General features: G+C 34.6%; 1 protein-coding gene across 2 annotated transcripts in view; it reads left to right on the top strand.

The window, feature by feature from the left end:
• Positions 1-18,274, top strand: part of NYAP2 (neuronal tyrosine-phosphorylated phosphoinositide-3-kinase adaptor 2) — a 213,582-nt gene extending 195,308 nt beyond the window's left edge. For both annotated transcript variants that reach the window (XM_084891383.1, XM_084891384.1), the window contains one exon: positions 12,777-18,274. In XM_084891383.1, coding sequence (XP_084747509.1) covers positions 12,777-13,004 — 228 coding nt within the window. In that variant the 3' untranslated portion in view covers positions 13,005-18,274. The remainder of the gene's footprint in view (positions 1-12,776) is intronic.
• The last annotated feature ends 3,252 nt before the right edge of the window (positions 18,275-21,526 follow it).

Below are 21,526 nucleotides of genomic sequence, written 5' to 3'. Positions count from 1 at the left end.
AAAACTAACTAGTAAGTGAGAAGTTTTGCACTAATTATAACATATGATACAGAGTGCTTTCGTGTGTGTTGTTGTTTTTCTGTTTTTTTGTTTGTTTTTTTTTTTAAATTTTGTCCACAGTGTTCATTATTAGAGCATTTGATAATTTTGTTGAATTACATGGCAGGATGTAGAATCAATCAGTCTTGGCTTTGGACTATCTTTCACCACCCAGCTCTGGCACCTCAGTGTTCACCTGTAGTAGAGACTCATTCACCACTGTGTTAGTGAAGATGGATGGAGACATGACATGAGATGGTGTATAAGGCTGTTAGCACAGTGTTTACCACACTGCGATGTTCAGTTGACCTCCTTGCTCTTTCCCTTGTTGTGTTAGACCCTGCCACACTCGATGAATGCTTGGATTCCTTAGTACAACCACTATAAGCTTCAATGATTTCAATCAGAATGTGAATGGAAACCTCTAAAAGTTGTTTTCACCAAATTTTACCAAAAAAACCCCACCAAAGTATTTTCCTTATTTTCTATAGGTATTTTGAGCAGAGAACAAACTGTTGCTCAAATTTAGAACTATGGGAAAAACAACAACTCTAGCTCTCTTAAGATCTTGCCTTAGAGAGAGCAAGAGTGTGGAACTGATTCTGGGACTTCATTATTCCAGCAAGGAGGGTTTGCAACTCATTCTTAGAGTCCTTCTTAATACCACTGCCAACTATGGCATTGCTCCATAGCAATAATTTGTATTTTCCTAGAGTTCCAGTGCTCAATTTTCTCAGGAACTTCAAAATTCTTTCAATTCAAGAAATTATATGGTAAATATAAATATTTAAATAGCAGAGATAACATTTTATATTTATAGAACTTTATTATAAGGATATAGTATATTTCATGGACCCCACAAAATCATATTTTTATAGAGGCTAGTATTTTAATTTTATGAAGTGGAAATCTGAAGCATTTTATAACCTCTTCAATGTTTCTCCAATGCAGTTCTATTCCCTGAAAATGGGAAATGAACTATTTGGACTGTTAAAAGGGTTGTGTGTTTGTAGTTTCAAACGCACATATTCCTTTAGAAAATGGTGCAAAGATATAATCTCAGCAGTGATATTGGGCAGTTCCCTAATTAGACATGTATCTCTCCTCAGCAGCCTTTTTAAAAATAGGAGGTAAATTATTGGAAAACAGCACTCTAAACTATCCCATTGGAATGGAAGGCTTTAGTTTCTCAGTTGAGCACAGAACACAGCACATAGGACCTGCCTCTCCCAGACAGCAGTTAGGTGAGCCTGTGGCCCCTTGTTTTTTGCTGCTTGAAGGGATAACTCTTTGGCAGGAAGTAAACAGCCTGGGAAGCAGGAGGGAAGAAAGAGAGACCAAGACCGAGGACCTCAAGGCTGCCAGGAAGGGGACCATGTGTTGCACTCTTGACTTGGTAGATCATGAGCTACAAGTATGATGCTGCTCCTAAGTTGATTTTGGTTTTCTCATACAAAGTGTTCATTTCTTCCTGCCTTTCCACACTGACCCTATGAAGATCTGAATAAATTTGGCAAAAAAAAGTCCAGTTTCTTTTGAGGAAATCTAGTCACACTAAAAGTCCAATTAATTTACGGTCAACATTACAAAGACTATTTTTATTCCTGGGCAGTAAGTGCTGAGTTTGAGTTGGGATGAAAGGTCTCAAGGGTTAAGTAAAAGTATCTGGACTTGGAACCACAGCAGGAAAGGACATGAACTTAGAGGGAGCAGTTAGGGAGGCACAGCCCCTAATGCCAGCAGCTGCCTGGGAGGGAGGGGGCACTGGAAATCAACACTTTCTCATATTGATAGAGTCCATAGTACAGAACATATTTTTCTATTATATGAAAAGTTGCATTACCAGTGAAGTGAAAAGTGGCAGTGGCACTTTGCATCAGCAATGAATGACAATGGAGAACCAGATTGAACTGGAGAGAGAAACTTACTGGAAGAAGGCAAAGAAACCCCGCTCCAGTCCATTGCTGTCCCAAAGACCCATGCTTCTCTATTTGTTAAGAAAGGCCAAAATCTAGATGTTTTTACTCTTACTCATCTCTCTCTCTCTCTCTCTCTCTCTCTCTCTCTCTCTCTCTATATATATATATATATATATATATATATATATATATATATATATATTCCTTCCTCTCTCTCCCTCTTTCTCTATCTCTAACTATGTATAATTTAATTTGTGTGTCTTATCTTTTTTCCCCCCACATTGGTTCAAAATTTTTAAATATTGTGTACTTTATGCAAAGTACAACTGTGACCCTGCTTCAGCTCTGCATTCCACAGTTCATGCTTCTGGTCTTCTCTAACCTGAGGCCCAGGCAAGTGCCCCAAATTAGTAAATAACAAAGCTGCTTCAGAACTGAATCCCTTTGATGGCCAGTGTGTTTCTGGTTCTGTAACGAAGTTGCGTTCATTATAGGGCAATGCATTGTACTGGAGAAAAAAATGTGTTCCATGTACTTTCCCAGCTATATTCAAAGCTATAAGAACTGAAGAAGATTGTTAGTTGTTTCAGAGATTATTATTAAAGTTTTTCCATTGAGAATTAGAATATCCTGCCTGCCTCTCTTTCTTTTGCTAGATAAAACAAATGTTTACTGCAATGTGTCTCTTCCTAATTTATCTGTGGTCAAGTTTATATGCACTATTAAAAACCAATATTTTGTAATAAAATTAAACTTGAAATTAAATTAATGCTAATGTAAGTGATTAACAGAATATACTTAGTGGAAAACATCAATACATGTGTTGTAATTGAATTTTATCTTGTAATACTGTTTGCTCCTTTAGGGAATGTCTCTTTAAGGCATTCTACTTATAAACTCCTTGTTCATTTAAAAACATAAATTAATTCTGAAACCTGCTCAGAGGTTTTTTTTATCTTCCTTTATTACAAACAATTAGCTTAATCAATTAACAGCTGAAATTATATCTGTAGTCATTAGGTTTAATTGCTGAGAAATATGTCATGTCTTCTTTATTGGGAAATAATCACAATTTTCTATAGCCTTTTTACTTCCCAAGGGCAAACACTTCTTAATAATATAGTAAAAATAAAATCAAGAATATATATAATGATCTTAAGATTACACATGGTACTAGCTAGAGAAAATAGACATTATATATATATGGTCTATTTTATATTTGGACATCTTTCCTCTGAAAAGCCCCATGCTGCATTTTGATACATGAGTGTCATATTTCATATCACATATCACTTATGCTTATATTAGATGCCCTTCACAACTTTATATACATTTTAATGCAGCAACTTTTTAAAAACATATATTTTATTGATTTTTACAGAGAGGAAGAGAGAAGGATAGAGAGTTAGAAACATTGATGAGAGAGAATCATCAATCAGCTGTCTCCTGCACACCCCCTATTGGTGATGTGCCCATAACCAAGGCACATGCCCTTGACGGGATCAAACCTTGGACCTTTCAGTCCGCAGGCCAACGCTCTATTCACTGAGCCAAACCGGTTTTGGCTTGATGCAGCAACTTTTAAGGCAATTTCAGACACTTGAGAGTTATATTACAAATCAACTATTTTTCATGCAATGTTATCATTATTCCTAGTCATTTTCATTTTTCTGTCTCTTTACACTGAAGAATCCATGTATTACATCTGTGTGTGTGCTTTGTGTGCATGTATAAAGATGCATCAACATGTTGCTCCCACCTGCATGGACAATGTATTGTTGGGTAGAGAGGTTTGAGCCTCGTCTTTCACCAGAAAGTGTGTGCCAAATCATATTCAATTGCCAATTTGCATTTGTTATACAAAAATTAACATGCTATTTTGACAACTTGCTGTTGCATTTAGTAGTCATCTTATTACATGCAAATGTGCTGCATTTTAATTGTTGAAAACCTTCATTTTACTAGTTGAAATTTTATTTTTAAAAATTCTGCTACCACCAGGAATTTGTAAAATGATGATTTGCTGCAATTAACATCGTCTTTCATGGTGGAGTGAAAACCAGGCATGACCTTTTGCCCTTATACAGCCTTTGTCTTGGGTTTTCCCCCCTAATGCAACTCTTTCAGTAAGCTAACACTTTTGTGCCACCCAGTCGAGACTAACATCTCCTCATACTTGTGAATATTCTTGTAGAAGCATAAATATGTGTGGGGGTTACTGTATTGTTTGCTACTGTGAAACTGAGTGTTTCATTAAACAAATATAAAAACCTTTTTTGAAGGCTGTCTGGAAGCCTACCATGTGAACATACACAGGCACACATGAACACATATACTCACATACTGCCCAAGAGTTCACATTTTAGCCAACTCTCAGGAGTGGCTGAATGCATACTAAGGTTTAGGGAGCATCAGCTTGTCATTTAACCTGAGTCAAAGGGCTAAGAATTCTGAGACCACAGAATTCAAAGGATTTAAATCCTTGAGACCCCATGGACTCAAAGATCCCCATGTCTGAGGAAGATGTTTTCATCTGCTGAACATCCAATACTATGATTCACATGGCATTGAGTGCTGTATTTGAAGGTAGATGCCTCTAGCATTAAAAAATCCCAGGATATATATCCTATTTAATAAAATAGAAACATGCAAATTGACCGGACCTTCACTACACCCACAAGCCACACCCACCAGCCAATCAGAGTGAGTATGAAAATTAACCCAACAAATATGGTGGTGACCCCAGAGCTGGAGAAAGCAGGAGGCTTGGGTTGCCACGGCTATGGAGGAAGCCAAGCTTTCCACCTGCCCTGGCCTGCCCTGGCCTCCACTCAAGGCTACAAAGTTTCAATTATAGAAGATAAATAAATTCCAGATACCAGGGCTTCTGCTTGGGTCGCTGGGGGATGTAGCTGACCTGCAAACCACCACAGGCCCCTTTCCCATGATGCCCCATGCCCCAAGGGAACCCCTACCCTGATCTGGGACACCCTTCAGGGCAAACCAGCTTGCCCCCACCAGTACAGCAGGCCTCTATCCTATCTAATAAAAGAGTAATATGCAATTGACCATCACTTCAACACATGAGGGCAGTTGTGGGTAATCAAGCTAGGAGATGAGAGCAGTTAGAGGTGACCAGCCTGGCAGGGGAGGGCAGTTGGGGGTAACTGGGCCTTCAGGGGAAGGCAGTTAGGAGTGGCCAGGTTGGCAGGGGAGGTCAGTTAGGGGTAAACTGGCTGGAAGGGGAGCAGTTAGGCATTAATCAGGCTGTCAGGGGAGTGGTTAGGGGGTGATCAGGCTGGCAGTCAGAAGAGGTTAGGGGCAATCAGGAAGACAGGTAGTTGAGCAGTTGGGAGCCAGCAGTCCTGGATTGTGAGAGGGATGTTCAACTGCCCATTTAGGCCTGATCTTCAAAAAACTTACAATCTATAGGGAGTAGAGGAGTTATATATTTTTGTGTCTACTTTGTAGTTGATCTAAATTATTAGTCCTCCCAACAAACATGAGGTCTTACTGTTTTCATTTTACAGATAAAGAAACAAGGTGTCAGGAAGGTTAGGTGACTTAGCCCAGATCTCACAACTAAGTGGTAAAAGAAGTTCATGTTATCCATTGTATCCACCTATACTGTCTCCTAAGAAAGAAGGAAATAAAACATGCACACAAAAATAGGATTGTTGTTAATAAAGAGGGATGGTATTGTTGTTAGTAAAGACCTTGGCATCAGATATAATTGTCACTGTTTAGCAAGGAAGTTAAAACCAATATATGCCCTTGAAAGTGACTTGTGACCCAGGGCTTGATTAAAGGATATCCCTGTAAAACTGAAGAGTTAGGAGTTTTCTTCATTTTGCAGACAGAAAAAATGAGCAAGCTATGTTAATTTGAAACTCTAATTTGTCCTTATATCCATGCAATTGTAATACTTGCTAACTTATGTTTAAAACCTTTCTGATGGGTGAGTTTTACATAACTGATCATGCGAGCAAGCGCAGATGTATAAAAACAAATAACATATATGGTTTAAAATACCAACACATAATGTTTTTCATTATCATGTCTAGTAATTGATCAGAGGTGGCACACTAAGGGAGCATCTTCAAATGCAGAAAAAGAAGGGATGGGGTTAATACATACCCATAGTGTTACATTTAAAAGCAACTCTGCAATCAAGACATGATTCTCGTGTTATCAATATATCTGTCTCTAAAAGCCAAATTTAGATGTAAAATAAACACCACAATTCCAGTACATGCCTCAGGTGTAAACTTGTCTAACAATTATTTCATAAAACATAAGTTCTGAGTCAACATTGCTGATAAATGAGCAAGGATCATAAGAGAAAACTTAAGAACATTTAATCAATATATCAGACTTAAAGGTGAGGAAAATAATGCAAAAATTCTATGCTAAAAGCAAAAGCTATACCAAAGGTGCTATTATTTTAAGCAATATTATCAATGTCTAAACTTTAGGGACATTTCCTACATAATCTTTAATTCTCATAATATCTCAGGCGTGAAAAATATGGTAAATAACTTGGACAACATCACAAAAGTGAGATTGAAAGCCAGGATCAAATGTGCATGCTTATGTTATCTGTTCAAATAGCTTCATTCTGACCTTGATAAAAAAGGGGGGAAAATCTTTAAGTGTCCACTCATCTTCATGGCTTTGTTTTGTGCTGTTAAAAGTTCAATAAATGGTATTTATAATAATTATAAAGTCAAATGGAATATTTAAGTGGGCCTTTTAAATGTTTGCCAAATGAAATACTACGATACTGGGTCACCTGTATGTGCTCTCAAAATACCAATTATTATATAACCAATGCAAAGAGAAAGCCGTACTCATTCAAACCAAAAGACTTTTATATTCTGTGTAATGATTAAATAATATGGATTTAATCACTTTTTATTTGACAATTAAGTAATAACATGATTGTAAATTTGCTGACCCATTCAGTTAATTATAGCCCTTCCATCTCAATGTTTTATCTATTTCAAAAAGACTTTTGAGGGTCTATATTGTATAAATCTGACTCCTTTTTAAAAATATAATTGGAATAGCAAATAAAAATAATTCACAAAAATTATTTTTTTAAAAAAATTTTGAAACAAATTTTCTATAAAGCAAAATACCACTGCAGGGTCATTGAAACAATGGGTTAATCTAGAGAACTTAAGCCAGGTTATCCACTTATTTCTTTAATTCCAACACCTCTATTTCCTTACAATGATGGAATCATAAAATATATAGTTAACATGCCAAATAATTTGTCTAAACTAGTTGTCGGAGCTGATTTGAAATCTAAGTCTCATCTTTATAATTCATCTAATGAGCCAAATATGATATGAAAACTATATGAGGGCATAAAAATCAGTGCTCTGGGTTTAGTTTTAGAGCCCTTTTTATACCAATAGTGACACTATCTTTTTTTGTTTTGTTTTTAATCAGGCGGGTTTTAGTAGATACATATTTTAAAGGTGAATTATATTTACTAGTACTTGGTAGGTTAGCAAACTTATTCAGTATAGGGGAAGACAGTAAATGTTTTAGGCTTTGTGGGCCCTATAGTCTCTGTCCCAACTACTAAACTCAATAGCATCAAACAGCCATAGACATCTACAAATGGGCATGTCTATTGCCTGGTAAAACTTTATATAGCCTGACATTCAAATTTTATATAATTTTCATGTATCACAAAATAGTATTTTGTTTTTTTCAACTATTTAAAAATATAATTTATTATTATTATTATTATTATTATTATTATTATTTTGCAAAAACAGGCAGTGGTATTTGGGAACTGGGTTGTAGGTTGTCAACCTCTGTTGTGTTGACGATCTCTGTAAAAAAAGCTGTGGTGCTTATATATTTGTTCTTTATGTACTTTCGGTTAATAAGGAATCCATTTCTCTGCCCCCTGAATGGGAGAGGGAGAACATTTTCAGTGAGAGTGTTAACACCTCTGGCTAGCCTCAGGACCCTTAATAATAGGGACAGCCCAGATGTAGGTGACTGGCTACCTTCCCTAATTCTTGAAGAAGTGGCTTCCCCTTTTCCAATCTCACCAGCTGTCCTTCATTCCATCTCCTGGATACATTTTCTGTAGGATAAGGGACAATTCCAGATAAATGTGGTAACTCCTGTTTAATTTTCAGTCAGATTAAAGTTTACATCCCACCCCTCCTGACTTGTTGAAAATGAGAATTTCTCCTAAAATGGGTTATCCAGGTAGGAGAAGTTGGCACAGGTGAGAGCATAGAACTGATAGACTTTTCCCCTCAGAGCACCTGAAAATTAATATTGATGTGTGTCTATTGTTTAAGGCATTACATTTTATTCACAATGGTCAAGGCTCACAGCTGAACTTATTCTGAGGCCAACAACGCACATGCTTGATATTGCCCCCGTCTTCCAAATCTCTGAATGAAGGATTATCATTTACATGAGATCTCATGGGGTACGAAAGTCAAAGCCAGTAGAGACATGCATGCTTGTAGTAGTTCTATTCTCGTATCATTTTAATACTGAAATGCTCCAACTTCTTATTTTAGTATATATTTTCTCTTTATTATTTACATATTTTAGAAAATGGAATAATTTAAACAAATACTATAGAGATTTATTTTTGAACAATATTATTGTTCCTTTGTACTTTGGATGGGGTTTACTTGGTATTGGGAAGTACTTAGTTTATTTTTTTAGGAAAAGTAATTATTGAAATAATTTCAAGACTCCTCACTTGTGCTATTCCTGAGGGGTGGAAGGACCAGAAGACATATTAGTAACAATGTGTCAGAGTTTATAGTTTCTCAGTCTCTGTACATTTTACTTCACTGCTTCCTATAGCCATGTGAAGTATGATGTTCCAGTTTACATAATATACATGTAAAGTATGTACAGTATACATGAAATATATATGTGAAGTATAAAGAGTATATGTAAGTATATCTATATATGAAATATATTAATACAATGTCTATATAAAGTACATACAAGTTCCAAGAGATATATGACTAGAATGTCACAAAACAATCGAGATCCCAACGTCATTTAACTCATTCTATTACACCATGTTGTTTACATCTAAAAAATGAAATCTATGGTTATATATTCTTTGGAAAGAATTAAGTCCCATACTGTGATATATATAGGAGCTTCATTTGATTTTATGTTTATGGACTTATGAGTCAAGAATATTGCCTCTGATGAATCATGTTAATATGAAAAATCTTGTCCAGGAGATGTGTGTTAATATTAATTGAACAATTGTTTGCAGTCGCCTTTCAATATATACTTACTTGCCTGTGTATGTTTTTATTTCATTCCTTCGTGGTGTACATAATAAACACATTTGGATTAATGACAAGAAACATGGCCACTTGATTAAATAGCTAAACAAGAAGAGTTTATTTACTGGGCTTAGTTTCAAATTAGTTGTAAATCTACTCCCAGAGTTTTCTTAACTCCAGGGGGAAGTGGAATGGGATTTTACAGCTAAATTTAAATTGTATATGAAGAATTTGATAATAAAACAAAAAGTAAGAAAGTATGAAATATTTCCTGGGTAGCATTTTTAGTACACTTAATATAATTTCTAAACATACTATTTATTTTGTCTAAATGAATGAATTAAAGAATAACATCTCACTATCAGAATGAAATGTAATTTTTAGACACATTTTAGAGGATTTGGCCATGTAAATGGCCATAGTAGTAATATTGGAGTTCAACCTGGGTGAATTAAAAAGTAAGTGTACCTCCAGAAAATAATATTTAAAAATACGTAGTGTTTAAAAGTAAATTCTATATCACACTTGATATATTTGTAAAAATATTTAAAATGTTGAAAAATGTAATTGGCTATTTTCTAACAACCTGTCTTTTAATTCTTTGAATATTTTACTAGCAACACTCTTTCATGGGTTGGACTATGCTTTTTTGTGGAATTTGTATTGAAATTTGGCCACCCTTTTCCAGGGTCAGTCTGAAAAAGAAAAAGTGGTTGCTTTTCTTCTATTAATGTTTTAAACTAATCCAACCAAATGAATATATAAGTATTCTAAAGTAAAAATGTAAATAATATGAAAAACTATACAACTTCACTCTTAAACTTCTTTTTAGATTTTTAAAGAATATATTATTATTAACAAATTTACATACTTACACAGCATAAACTTCTCATGGACTAAAACCACATACTTATTATAGGTATGGGATATGGTTATGCACATATGAAATATGATAACTGTGAAATATATTGGTGTGAGAATTAAACCAGGAAAGTTATTTTGCGGTACCATATAATGATTTACAGCCTAAAGTATTAAAAAATAAGTAATAAATGGGTGAATGTTTGTGTGGAGCAGTAAATACAATGTAAATATTAAAGTAGTGCTATAAATATCTTACCCATAGTGTTTTCTAAGAGGCAACCAAAACTGTTAGTGATATTGGCATTTATTAATGCATAAAATTATTTTAGAGAGCTCAATCACTGTTCAGCATGTTGGGGCTACTGTGTTGAATGAGATTTGGGGCCTACTTTCTGGGAATTGGGTGTTATCAATTTCATTTATATGTTTATTATCATAATAAATTTTGTTTGTATTTCCACCAATTTAGAGTTACTGTATTTTTATTGCATAGATTAATTTATAAGATATTATAACCTTTTTGAAAGTTTTCCAAGCAGCTATGGCAATCTCCTATTGGGGCAAAAGCCTGTTGGTTATATTAACTCTTCAAGCACACAGGATTGGGTTAAGAAAGTGAACACCCATGGTCAAGGTCCTGAGCTAGGAGCTAGAGGACATCAAAAGGCATAACACACAGCTCATCCTTTCAAGGAATTTTATATTAATCTAGGCACATACTAGTACAAGAACTTTATCTAAGAGTATTATTTTGGGGATTCTGCTAAATCTCTTGATTTTTGTTTTATTTGATAAGCACTTTTTACTGACTTATAAAGCCATAAATATATTCTCATTTGGAGTAGCATTTGGGAACAGTAGTACATACAACAATAGCTATTATTATAATTTCTAAAGCATATTCAGGAGATAAGAGCATGATGCAGTAGAAAGAATATTCATTTTCCACTCAAATGTATCTGAGTTTCATATGTCAATATCACAACTAATAAGCTGTGACCTTGATCTAGTGCGTTAAATTCTCCAATAAATCCTAACTTTCAGTGGATCTGGGAGGGTTTAATGTAACACATATAGAGAGAGCTCTTTGCACATGCTTTACAGAAAGCAAATGTGAAAAACTAGGTATTTGTCAGTATTAAAACAATAATTCTTAGGCAATACCTTACTCTTTTCAAAAGTGACTTCAGCCCTCATTGACCCAATATGCCAAGTTTGTGGCTTCCATTCCCAGTCAGGGCACATGCAAAAATCAACCAATGAATACATAAATGAGTGAAACAACAAATCAGTCTCTCTCTCTCTCTCTCTCTCTCACTCACTCTCTCTCTCTCTCTCTCTCTCAAAATCAACAAATAAAAATAAAAAATCCACTTCACTTTCATTATGCAATTTAATCCTTACAGCACTTCTGAAATTGAGATATTATCAATTCAGTTCCTCAGATAGAGAAGCCAATAAGTGGAGGGCGTAGAGGAAATTCGACACACGAAGGATCTGGATCCCCATCCTTTAGCTTTCAGTCCTGCCCTCTCCATAAAAGATTAGGTATTTAGTATTGCCTTGTTCACACCCAAACCTATGTGCTTGGCTTTTGTGAAGATATAACTTCTTGAAGTATTAATGTTCTCATCTTAGTAAAATGAGGGCATTGTGCTAATTTGCCTTCGCATCCTTTTCAGGTCTGTGTATATTGAGAGTCAGTGTAGTGTGGTTGTCAAAGGCATGGTGTTGGAGATGAACTCTGGGGTTCTAATCCTAACTGCTATTCCTTGGCTCTGTGACCTCAGTCAAGTTACTATATCTCTCTGTTTCATTTTACTCATCACTGTGAATAATAAATAGTACTTTCTTCAGAGCATCATCATTGTGAGGAATAAATGAAGTATGCTATGCATAGTACTTAGAATGGGATATGGTATAGAGTAAGTGATAGGTAAGTATTTGCTCTGATTATTATGCTGAAAATGTAACATCAAATTCAGAAACTTCAAGTGAACGATTTATCCTCCCTAGTTATAAAGCAGATTTGATTCATAATTAAGTATAAACTTCTCTATCCTGGGTTAACGACTTAATTAAATTGCTGTATTCAATTCTATATGCTATTTATAAGTAAGCCCATGTTTTATTTCAAGAATGCAAATGTTCATTAAAATCCATAAAACATAGACATATTGGGACCTATAAGACAATGGGGTCAATATAGAATATTTAGAAATGGCTTAAAAGGATAAAAACAGTTTTATTTCTATATTGTGGACTTTTACAACATACTGGGAAATATTATGCCTAAGTTATCTATAATAGTAAAAGGGTAATATGCTAATTAGACCAGATGTCTTTCCGGATGTCATTCCAGGTGTCCTTCCAGACAAAGCCAGTGGCCAGAGGGAAACTGGTGCTGTTAGCTGGGGGAAGGAAGGCTTACTCTTGCATGAATTTCATGCATCAGGCCTCTAGTTGTTTAATAATATCACAATGTTTACTAATTTAAGTAGAAATTTTATTTATAGTTTCCATACTTTAATTTCGCTTTGTAAGACTTTCAAGCAGCTGACATTTTTAAAACAACTACTAGCACAGTGCAAACAACAACAAAAACCTGCTTTCATTCCATTCTTTTGTTCTGTATTCACTCTTTCTTTTTTGCTAGGTGGCATGCATGCAGTGGGTTCATGGAGACCATACAATGCTTGAGATGATTGAGAAAAAGCGTTGCTTGTGCAAGGAAATAAAGGCTAGACAGAAAACGGAGAAGGGCCTTTGCAAACAGGATAGCATGCCTATCCTGCCCAGCTGGAAGAAGAATGCAGGTGCAAAGAAGTACAGCCCTCCACCCTATTCTAAACAGCAAACGGTATTCTGGGATACTGCCATATGACTGTGTACAGGATGGCGTGAGCTCCACATGACTTAATGTGAAGAGGGAGGTCGACTCGTCATGTGCTAACTAACTGTTAAGTTCTCTTTTCTGTTGGAATGGAACATCAGCACTTCCCTGGAAAACACAGGGGAGGCTGCGCTTACTCATGGCAAGTGCAAAATAAAATGTATATTTCCTCGTAATTAAGGCACACTTATTTATCACGGATTATTTTGAATCCAGGAAGAGATTAAGATGTACATATTTTACTAGTTTATGGGTGATACCTGAAATAATACACAATATGCGTATATAAATGACAGAAATATCAAGAGTTTTACTATATGATATAATTTTGGTATTAACTGGTTTGTTATCTTCTCTTTTATATATGTAATCCCTTGATGCCTTTTATTATTAATTTTGCAGTTAAACAATTTTTTCTGCCCATATTTGTCTTCTGTACAAGAGCTCATAACTATAAATCATGTTCAACCACATAATATATGATCTGGTGCTAGTAAAGTATAAGTTGAATATCATAGTCATTAAGAACACATGTTGTTTCGTAAGTTTTTAAGAGTCTAACAGGGGATGAATGCAAGTGTGATGCTTAATTTGGATGTCCACATTACATGGACACCAACATTTTTTCTACATTGGCTTTCTAAGAATTTCTCTTGAATATCATCTTGATACTAAGCAATGGTTAGTCAGACTCCACATAAAGTTATTAGGATATCTTTGGACAACCTAGGAGAAAATATTTCCTGATCTGATTGGAGGAGACCAGGGTTCACTGTGACAAGGAAAGCAACAAGGAATCAAAAGCTAAATAAATAGTGAGACTACATTCAAGAAGCTGGGACCTGTGGCATTGCAGCCACTGTGATCACTATTCCTAAGTAACTTCTCATGTGTCTGTTTGTCCCCTCCCCTCTTCCCCAGAAGATGAGAAATAAATATTTAACCAGATGTGTTTACAGATTTTAGTACATTAAATGTCAATCTTCCTCAAAATTTAAGTATATTAACAAAATGGCATTTCTTGTACAATTTTCACCCTAGTTATTACCACATTTTTGGGTCATAATTTCCTGTGCATGAGTATTACACCCATTCCCACTAATTATGACACCATGACCAAAGAATTATGACCACAGAATATGACCACTTGTTTATTTAATTTTCTTTCAAGAAAGAAACAGGAAATGCAGGGGATCGGGGACGGGGTGGATTCAATTTTATGAGGTGGTAAAATCTAAGTTAAACAAATTATACAATATATATCTTTTAAGAATAGCTTGTTAGTTGAATATAAATGTTGCCACAAATGAATAAAAAGGAAACTATCACATATATTTTGTATATTTAAATTACTATTTATGCTTCTTAAAATTGACAGTATGTGGTTCTTTAACAATCAATTGAGTATTATATTTCTGAGAGACAAGGTATGTGTTTGAAGTTATTGTCATAGTGGTTTTCCTTGTAAGGGTTTTGACAGCAATAGTGCAGTGTTGCTCAATAAAACCAAATATAGCAGGAGTTAGGGAACTTTTGTAATCTATATTCCTAAAAATCTAGTAATACTTTATCAGTAATAGTTCCTTTCAAGCCTTTGAAAATATTATAAGATAATTTTTTAATATTTTATAATTAATGTATATTTTGATGTCCAATTAGAATTCTGAAAAAAAATAAGAAAAAGGTAAGTGGGAGCATGTGTATTTGTCATGTGTGCACATGTGTGCGTGAATGAGGACTCAGTGGGAGAACTGTACATAAAATGCTTTCTAAAGTTTTAGATTTTGCTTGTATACCTGAGGTGGTAAAAAAAAAAAAAAAAGCAGAACCACAATTTCAGGAAATCTCTGAGGGATCTTAAGGAGCTTAAATAAACCCTGTTGCCATATTTCACCAGTTATGAAACCCAATAAATCATGGAACACAAATCTGAGTGATAAAAATGTGTTAAGATAAAATCATAATTAAAATAAAATGTATTAATAGCCCAAGTTGTTATGCTGATTCAAGTCATATGGACCACATACACTCAAGCCAATCTATCAGACATAAGACACTAGTTCTTAGCATCTTGATTATGATCTTGGTTTATTTGTCTATTCAGGCTCCATAGGGTCATGATTGGATAATTCCATTGAACTTTTTATATTTAGGTAACATGTGTAAGTGCGTGTTTCAGATACCAATCTTTTTCCACATTTCTCTGACTTAAGCAGAAGACTTTTTAATGCTTGCCACTTGTCAAGAAGGAAACAGAGGTACTGACATGGTTTGGCTGGATTTAGCCATTCCCACTTATTTTGCCCAACTTATGCAGTTGCTGAGTTTTACCTACTCCTTCTTCTTATTTTTATTTATTTTTAAATACATTTTTATTGATTCCAGAGAGGGAGGGAGAGGGAGAGAGATAGAAACATCAATGATGAGAGAGAATCATCTGCCTCCTGCACCCACCACACTGGGGATGAAGCCGGCAAGCAGGGTGTGTGCCCTGACCAGGAATCAAACCATGACCTCCTGGTTGCTCAACCACTGAGCAACACTGGCTGGACATCAGACATTTCTTTTTTAAAATTAGTTATTTTCTAGAATGGTAATTTTCTTGAAAATTTGATCTTAGGCCACTGTTTCCCTTTAATTTCTTTCAATCTTGCTTTCAATGGGAACTAATGGAAAAATCTTGAGAAGCGGCTTCATGGATTTTGGCTCAAGAACTGTTACTATGTGCCTATCCCTCTGTCCACTCTGGCTTAGCCTGTATGACAATAGCAAGTCTATAGTGGATTTCCTCTTAGTATATACTTCTTTATGTAGAGGGAAAAGATGGATAGGACCAAAAAAAAAAAATAAAAGAGCTTAACTTTCTCATGGTTGTCAATTAGGACACTTCAGTCTATGACTTTGGTCAGGAGATGAAAAAAAAAATCACCTCTCGACAGAATAGCATTGAATGGCAAAGCTCATCTTTTTTTGCAGTGCCAAAAAACAGGTCTTATCCTGGCATGGTTAGCAGATGGAAAGCGCTCAAACCTATGAAAACATGGTCTTTTCACAGCACATTTTAGAAACACAGAATTTTATTGGCTGTCAACCAGATCCTTTTATAGGTGAGAAACTTCTTAGCTGAGAAGAGAAAATCAAATCCTGCATCTCTGCCCAATCCCAGTAGCCAGCTCACTTGGAGATCTGTCAGGTGTTCTTTATGGAAACACTGCCCTCTTTGCCCTGTGTTCATGCTGTAGAAGCAAGTATGGAGTGAAAAGTGACTGATCTGTGTCAGTGAGAGCTGCTATCCTCCCCTATAACATTGCTGGGAGAGAAACATTAACAGTGGGAGGTTGACATTGTAGTTTTACAGAATATACACCTTCAAATACAAAGCAATTGTGTGGATACAACCAGACATAACTTCACTTTTCAAAATAATGACATCGGGACTTCAGAGACACTGAGGTTCCAGAAAGTTTTCTTTGACTGCTCTGGAGAGGAGAGAAACCTTTTTCTTACTACATTCTGGCTTGAGTTTCATCCTCACACACCTTTTGGGTTGACCCTTTTGAGTGAGGTTAATGAGCAAGTCAAAAGCACCGAGCAACCCTGTTAGGACATCTTTTTAACTAATTAGACAAGACATCTAAATAGTGCACATACAATGCAGTTTTCATATTACTTACATGTTAAGGTAAGCCACTTGCCTATAGAAAAGAGCCTGTAAGCTAATTATAGCTACCTATGAAAATAAGCAGTCCTATGATTTAAGCAGAAATCTGAGATGAGAAATAATCCACTTTTGTGAAGGAATAGAGGTAGAATGAAATAGCAATTTGTAAGTCATTATGTCCCAAATTCAAATGGAAGTAAAAGAAAAATGGTACTTATAGTATTTAAGATAGTTAACTGTAGAATGTGGACAATCTATTAATCCATTACTCATTTAACAGTTCACTGTTGAGCAACTTATGTATCAGTTATTTTAAAAAAATTGTGAAGTATTTAGCATTAAATATTCAAAAACATATGGCCCTGCCTTTAATGAGCTTAATTAGGCAATCATTAATATTTTCAAAACAAAGTCGATTGTGTTTTTTTTTAAGAAGATATACAATATCACGTGTTTGACATCACTTATGTGTTTTTATATGGTATTCTCTTTTCTTTCAGATCCAATGTACAGTCCAAATAAACTACTAAAACATAGTAAAGTCCATGTCTAAGTATAAAATATGTTTATGTGTAAGCCTCTATTTGTGCATATAGGATATGTACTGCTGTCTATCAGTAAATCAGTAAGATGATAGCAAGTTTTGCTATGTTGGACTTGAACACTGTTGCTTGGGATTTAGATTAATTTATAACCTTTCGATATTTGGGTCAATTACATCATAGCAAAGGTATTTCATCTGGAACAATAATGTCTGTACATTTTCATTTAAGTGTTATATAAGTTCAAATTTAAGGGTAAACATCTTTACAGAGATATTGCTGGATTTATTTCCCAAGTACATATGACAAAATTTTTGAAGTGTTCAATTGTTCTCAAATGTGACTGGGTTTACCTACCCTAAAAGCATTTACATTTACACGTGTATACAGCCACATACAGTATACATACTGTATATAATATATAGGGAAATGTTTAGTATGCGCTTCTTTGGTTTGGAACTCCTTAACATTTGTAGTGTAGCAGTTCGTGTAAAGTGCACTGTGATTATAAAAATCAAAGCACAGTACAGTCACAGGTCTTGTTATCTTGCACTAAAAATGTGTTTACGTATTTAGCAATTGTATGTTTACTTTCTTGCTCTTCATTGAAATGGATAGCTATTAAGAAAATTATATAAAATAATATGTTTTTTAGTGGATAATGGCACTACATTTTTAAAAGACAGGGTTTTTAAAGGAAACCATTTACCATCCATTCCAAAATGACATGTTTACCATATCTAAAAATTTGAATGTCATTATTGCATTTTTCATAAACTTGTCAGGTATGTGCCTGAAAAAAATGTTCAAATAAGCATTAGATAACAGATTTCTCTACTCACGTGTTGGTAGCCATTTCTATATTCAGAATAATATAAACATTGATGTTTTAATTTCTCTTAATTTTTGTACTTGGTTTTTTTAGGTAACATGTAATTATAAATGTACTTTGATACTACTGAAGTAACCAGATGTTGTTTAAAAACAAATTGTTTTCTTTAGTGCACTGACAATATTTTAAATACTTTTGTGCTTATTTATTTGTGCTCCCGTGTAATTATAATAAAAGCAATAGTTTAAATTAGTTGACTTTGTTGTGGCTGGTATTTATTCATCAAGAAACAAGATTATTTCCTAATCAGTTTGGCTTAGTGGATAGAATGTTGGCCTGCTGATTCAAGGGTCCCGGGTTCGATTTCGGTCAAAGGCACCACACCTGGGTTTCGGTTGCAAGCTCCTCCCAGGCCTGGACCTGGTCAGGACCATGCAGGAAGCAACCAATCGGCAACCAGCTGATGTGTTTCTCTCACAATGATGGTTTTTTTTTCTGTCTTTCCCTCTCTTCCCTTCTCTCTAAAAATCAATAGAAAAATATCCTCAGGTGAGGATTAAAAAAAAAGAAAAAGAAACAAGGTCAGTAAGAACTTTTTCAAAGAAAAGTCACACATTTTCCACATTTTACAGCTGCTCATGAGACACATGATGTGGGTGAGTACTGAGGGCCTGGTATTCAGTTTAGTTATGTGACCCCCAATTGTCCTCAATCACCCCTGTGATTGTGTGAAATAGACAAGCTACTAAATAAAAGGGATATGGACATTTCTCGTGCTTCAGTATGCACATAATTCCAGTTAAATGATTCAGTATGTATCTAAAGTATGCTGGAGGCATTAAAAGTTTTTTTCCAGCAATCCTAGACTTGTGCGGGCAGACATAATATTTATTGGAAGGGTACTTAGCATGCCAATTTATTCAGTTAAACTTCTATACTTTAAATAGTAATTAAGTTAGTATGTTAAATGTTACTGGGATAGTCCTCACAGATTTCAATGGGCAAGGGGAAAAGTGCTAGAAATCAGTAAAAACAAAAAACAAAAAGCAACCTCTCAGTAATACCAGTATATGAACTATTCTATCATGCTGCCCTTCCCTCATCTCTTCAAACAAAACCACATCAATCAATATATAGTTAAAAGATTGGAGTTACTTAATCAAGCATCTCAAGGATGTGTGATTTAGATTTTTAGGAAACCCTTAGGTCCATAGGCTGTTTGGGATATATTATATTTTGATAAAATTTAACTTCTTGAAAACTTAAGCACATATGTCCACAAGAAAATGAGTAGATAATAGAAAGTTAAATATAACTGTGAAAATAATTAATGTATACCCACTCAGCTCCAAATCTTCTCCCTCAACCTGGCCTGTTGTGTTAAAATGGATCTGCACCAGGCCCCTAGTATCTTATAAGAGGGTCAGCTTTTTTGGTTTCATTTAGGCCTTCACCTGATTGAATGAAGCCCACCTACATTAGGAAGGGCAATCTGTTACTCTACTGATTCAAATGCTATTCTCATCCAAAAACACCCTCAAAGAAATACCTACAACAATATTTGATCCGATATCTGTGCACCTATGGGCCCATCAATTTAACACATAAAATCAGCCTTCCTAAACACTTTATAGTACAACAAACTTGCTCCTAAAACTGCCAGTTTTTCTAGATGTTAATTCTCCAAAAATTAGATTGTGTAACTGTTTTATAAACCACCATTCTTATCTTCCCAAAATGTATTATATGTGTATTTTTCAGGAGCTATATTTTATGTTATGACAACTCTCTTTGCATGAGATTTATTTATTTATTTATTTATTTATTTATTTATTCATTAGTGATTAATCTCATTCTTAAATAAATTGTGAAAAAGTTTAATAATATTTTTTCTGAAATTTCTCTGGGTGGCATTAAGCACTTAGTGAGATGCTAATTAATTCCTTAAGTTTTTATTAAAGGCAGGCTATTTTTACCCATAGGCTATCAAGTTATCAAATATATATTTATCAAAAACCAATCTATCGCCTTACTTTTTAAACTCTATTTTCATTTTCAGAAAATAAACAGTCTTTATTAATTTTTCTTTGTTAACTTCTATATTATAAGGCATTATAAAAATTGTTCATTGCCTGGTTAACTCTTCATCCTATATTACATATGAACTTGGAAAACGTCTCAAAATACCATTTTAAATAAATTGGATGTGATATATTATATATGGGAAACACTTTTGTTCAATACTCATGGAGACTGTCAGAAATTTTTATGGTTGCACTTAGTTAAAAATCATTGAGTAATAATTTATGCTACTTAACATTTTCAAATGGAATTATATTTATTAAATCTGATTAGTAGCCAATGGATCTATGAAGCTTGAAGCAAAATCATATCAGACTCATCAATCAAAGCATTAAAAGATTAGAGGTAGTTGCAAGATTATCTGGCTAGCGCTCTTCCTGTGTTTTGATCTTAATGATTCCAGGTTGTAAGAATCTATGTTATTTTAAAATTCCTCAGGATTCCCTAAGGATTTACTAGAAAAGACTATTGTATGGCAATGTGTAGCAATAATAAAATAAGTACTTGATATTTTTAAGCATAAGAATTAGACACTTCAAAGATTCATTTTTCTCTTCACTTCAAAAATTTATATAATACCTGCTAACAAGTATTTTCTTATTTTGAGGAGATTCTTTCAACTTTAATGAGGACTGTTAGGATGTCAATGTAAATAAAACTACAGCTCCTCTGTAACCCATTTAAATGCTCTCTCAACAAGAGAAAACAAAAAATGTCTGCTATTTGCTGGCCCCTGAGGATTGACCACTACTATGAAGGACCTTTGGGAGTTAGTAGTTTTTGGGAACCTAGCTTCCCATGTGACAGAAAGGCTGCCACCCAGTCATCCTCTAATAGCCTCTCTCCCCTTCCTACTCCCAGCCTTTTTTAAAGCTGATCCCCTAAGTGGCTGAAATAAAAAAAAAAAAAAAAAAAAAAAAAAAAAAAAAAAAAAAAAAAAGATGGCATAAAAACAACAGTGTTTTCAGTGCCCAGAATCTGCCAGAAACCTGAAGATAGAACTAATAGATATGGGTGTCTTTAAACATCTTGAGATGAGGTTGAAAATCAAAACAATTTTATTTCTGGAATTGAACCAGGAAGATTTATCAGTTTGGGTCAAGTTCAATTTTGAAAATACTTTTATTGGCCTGTTTTCCTTTAAAAAAATGTGTACGTTTAGTGTTTGGTAAAATTTACTAGTCCATATAACTTTTCCAGCTTGAGTCTGAACTGAGATTCAGATATTCCTGGCAGGCAGCCTAGAGATCACCAGGAATTCATTTGAAGAATCAGTTTTCAGGAGAAGTTTGGCCCAAAGCTACACGTAGGGCAGGATTAAAAGGGAGAAAAAAGGCATGTGTAATCAATAAAGCTAATTACTGAAGTCCTGGACTAATGAGAGACTGGGGAAAAT

Source organism: Pipistrellus hanaki (genome assembly GCF_964339955.1).
Source record: "Pipistrellus hanaki genome assembly, chromosome: 8".
NCBI classification, from domain to species: Eukaryota; Metazoa; Chordata; class Mammalia; order Chiroptera; family Vespertilionidae; genus Pipistrellus; species Pipistrellus hanaki.
The sequence above is the reverse complement of the archived record's forward strand: the minus strand, read 5'-3'. Positions and strand labels throughout refer to the sequence as shown.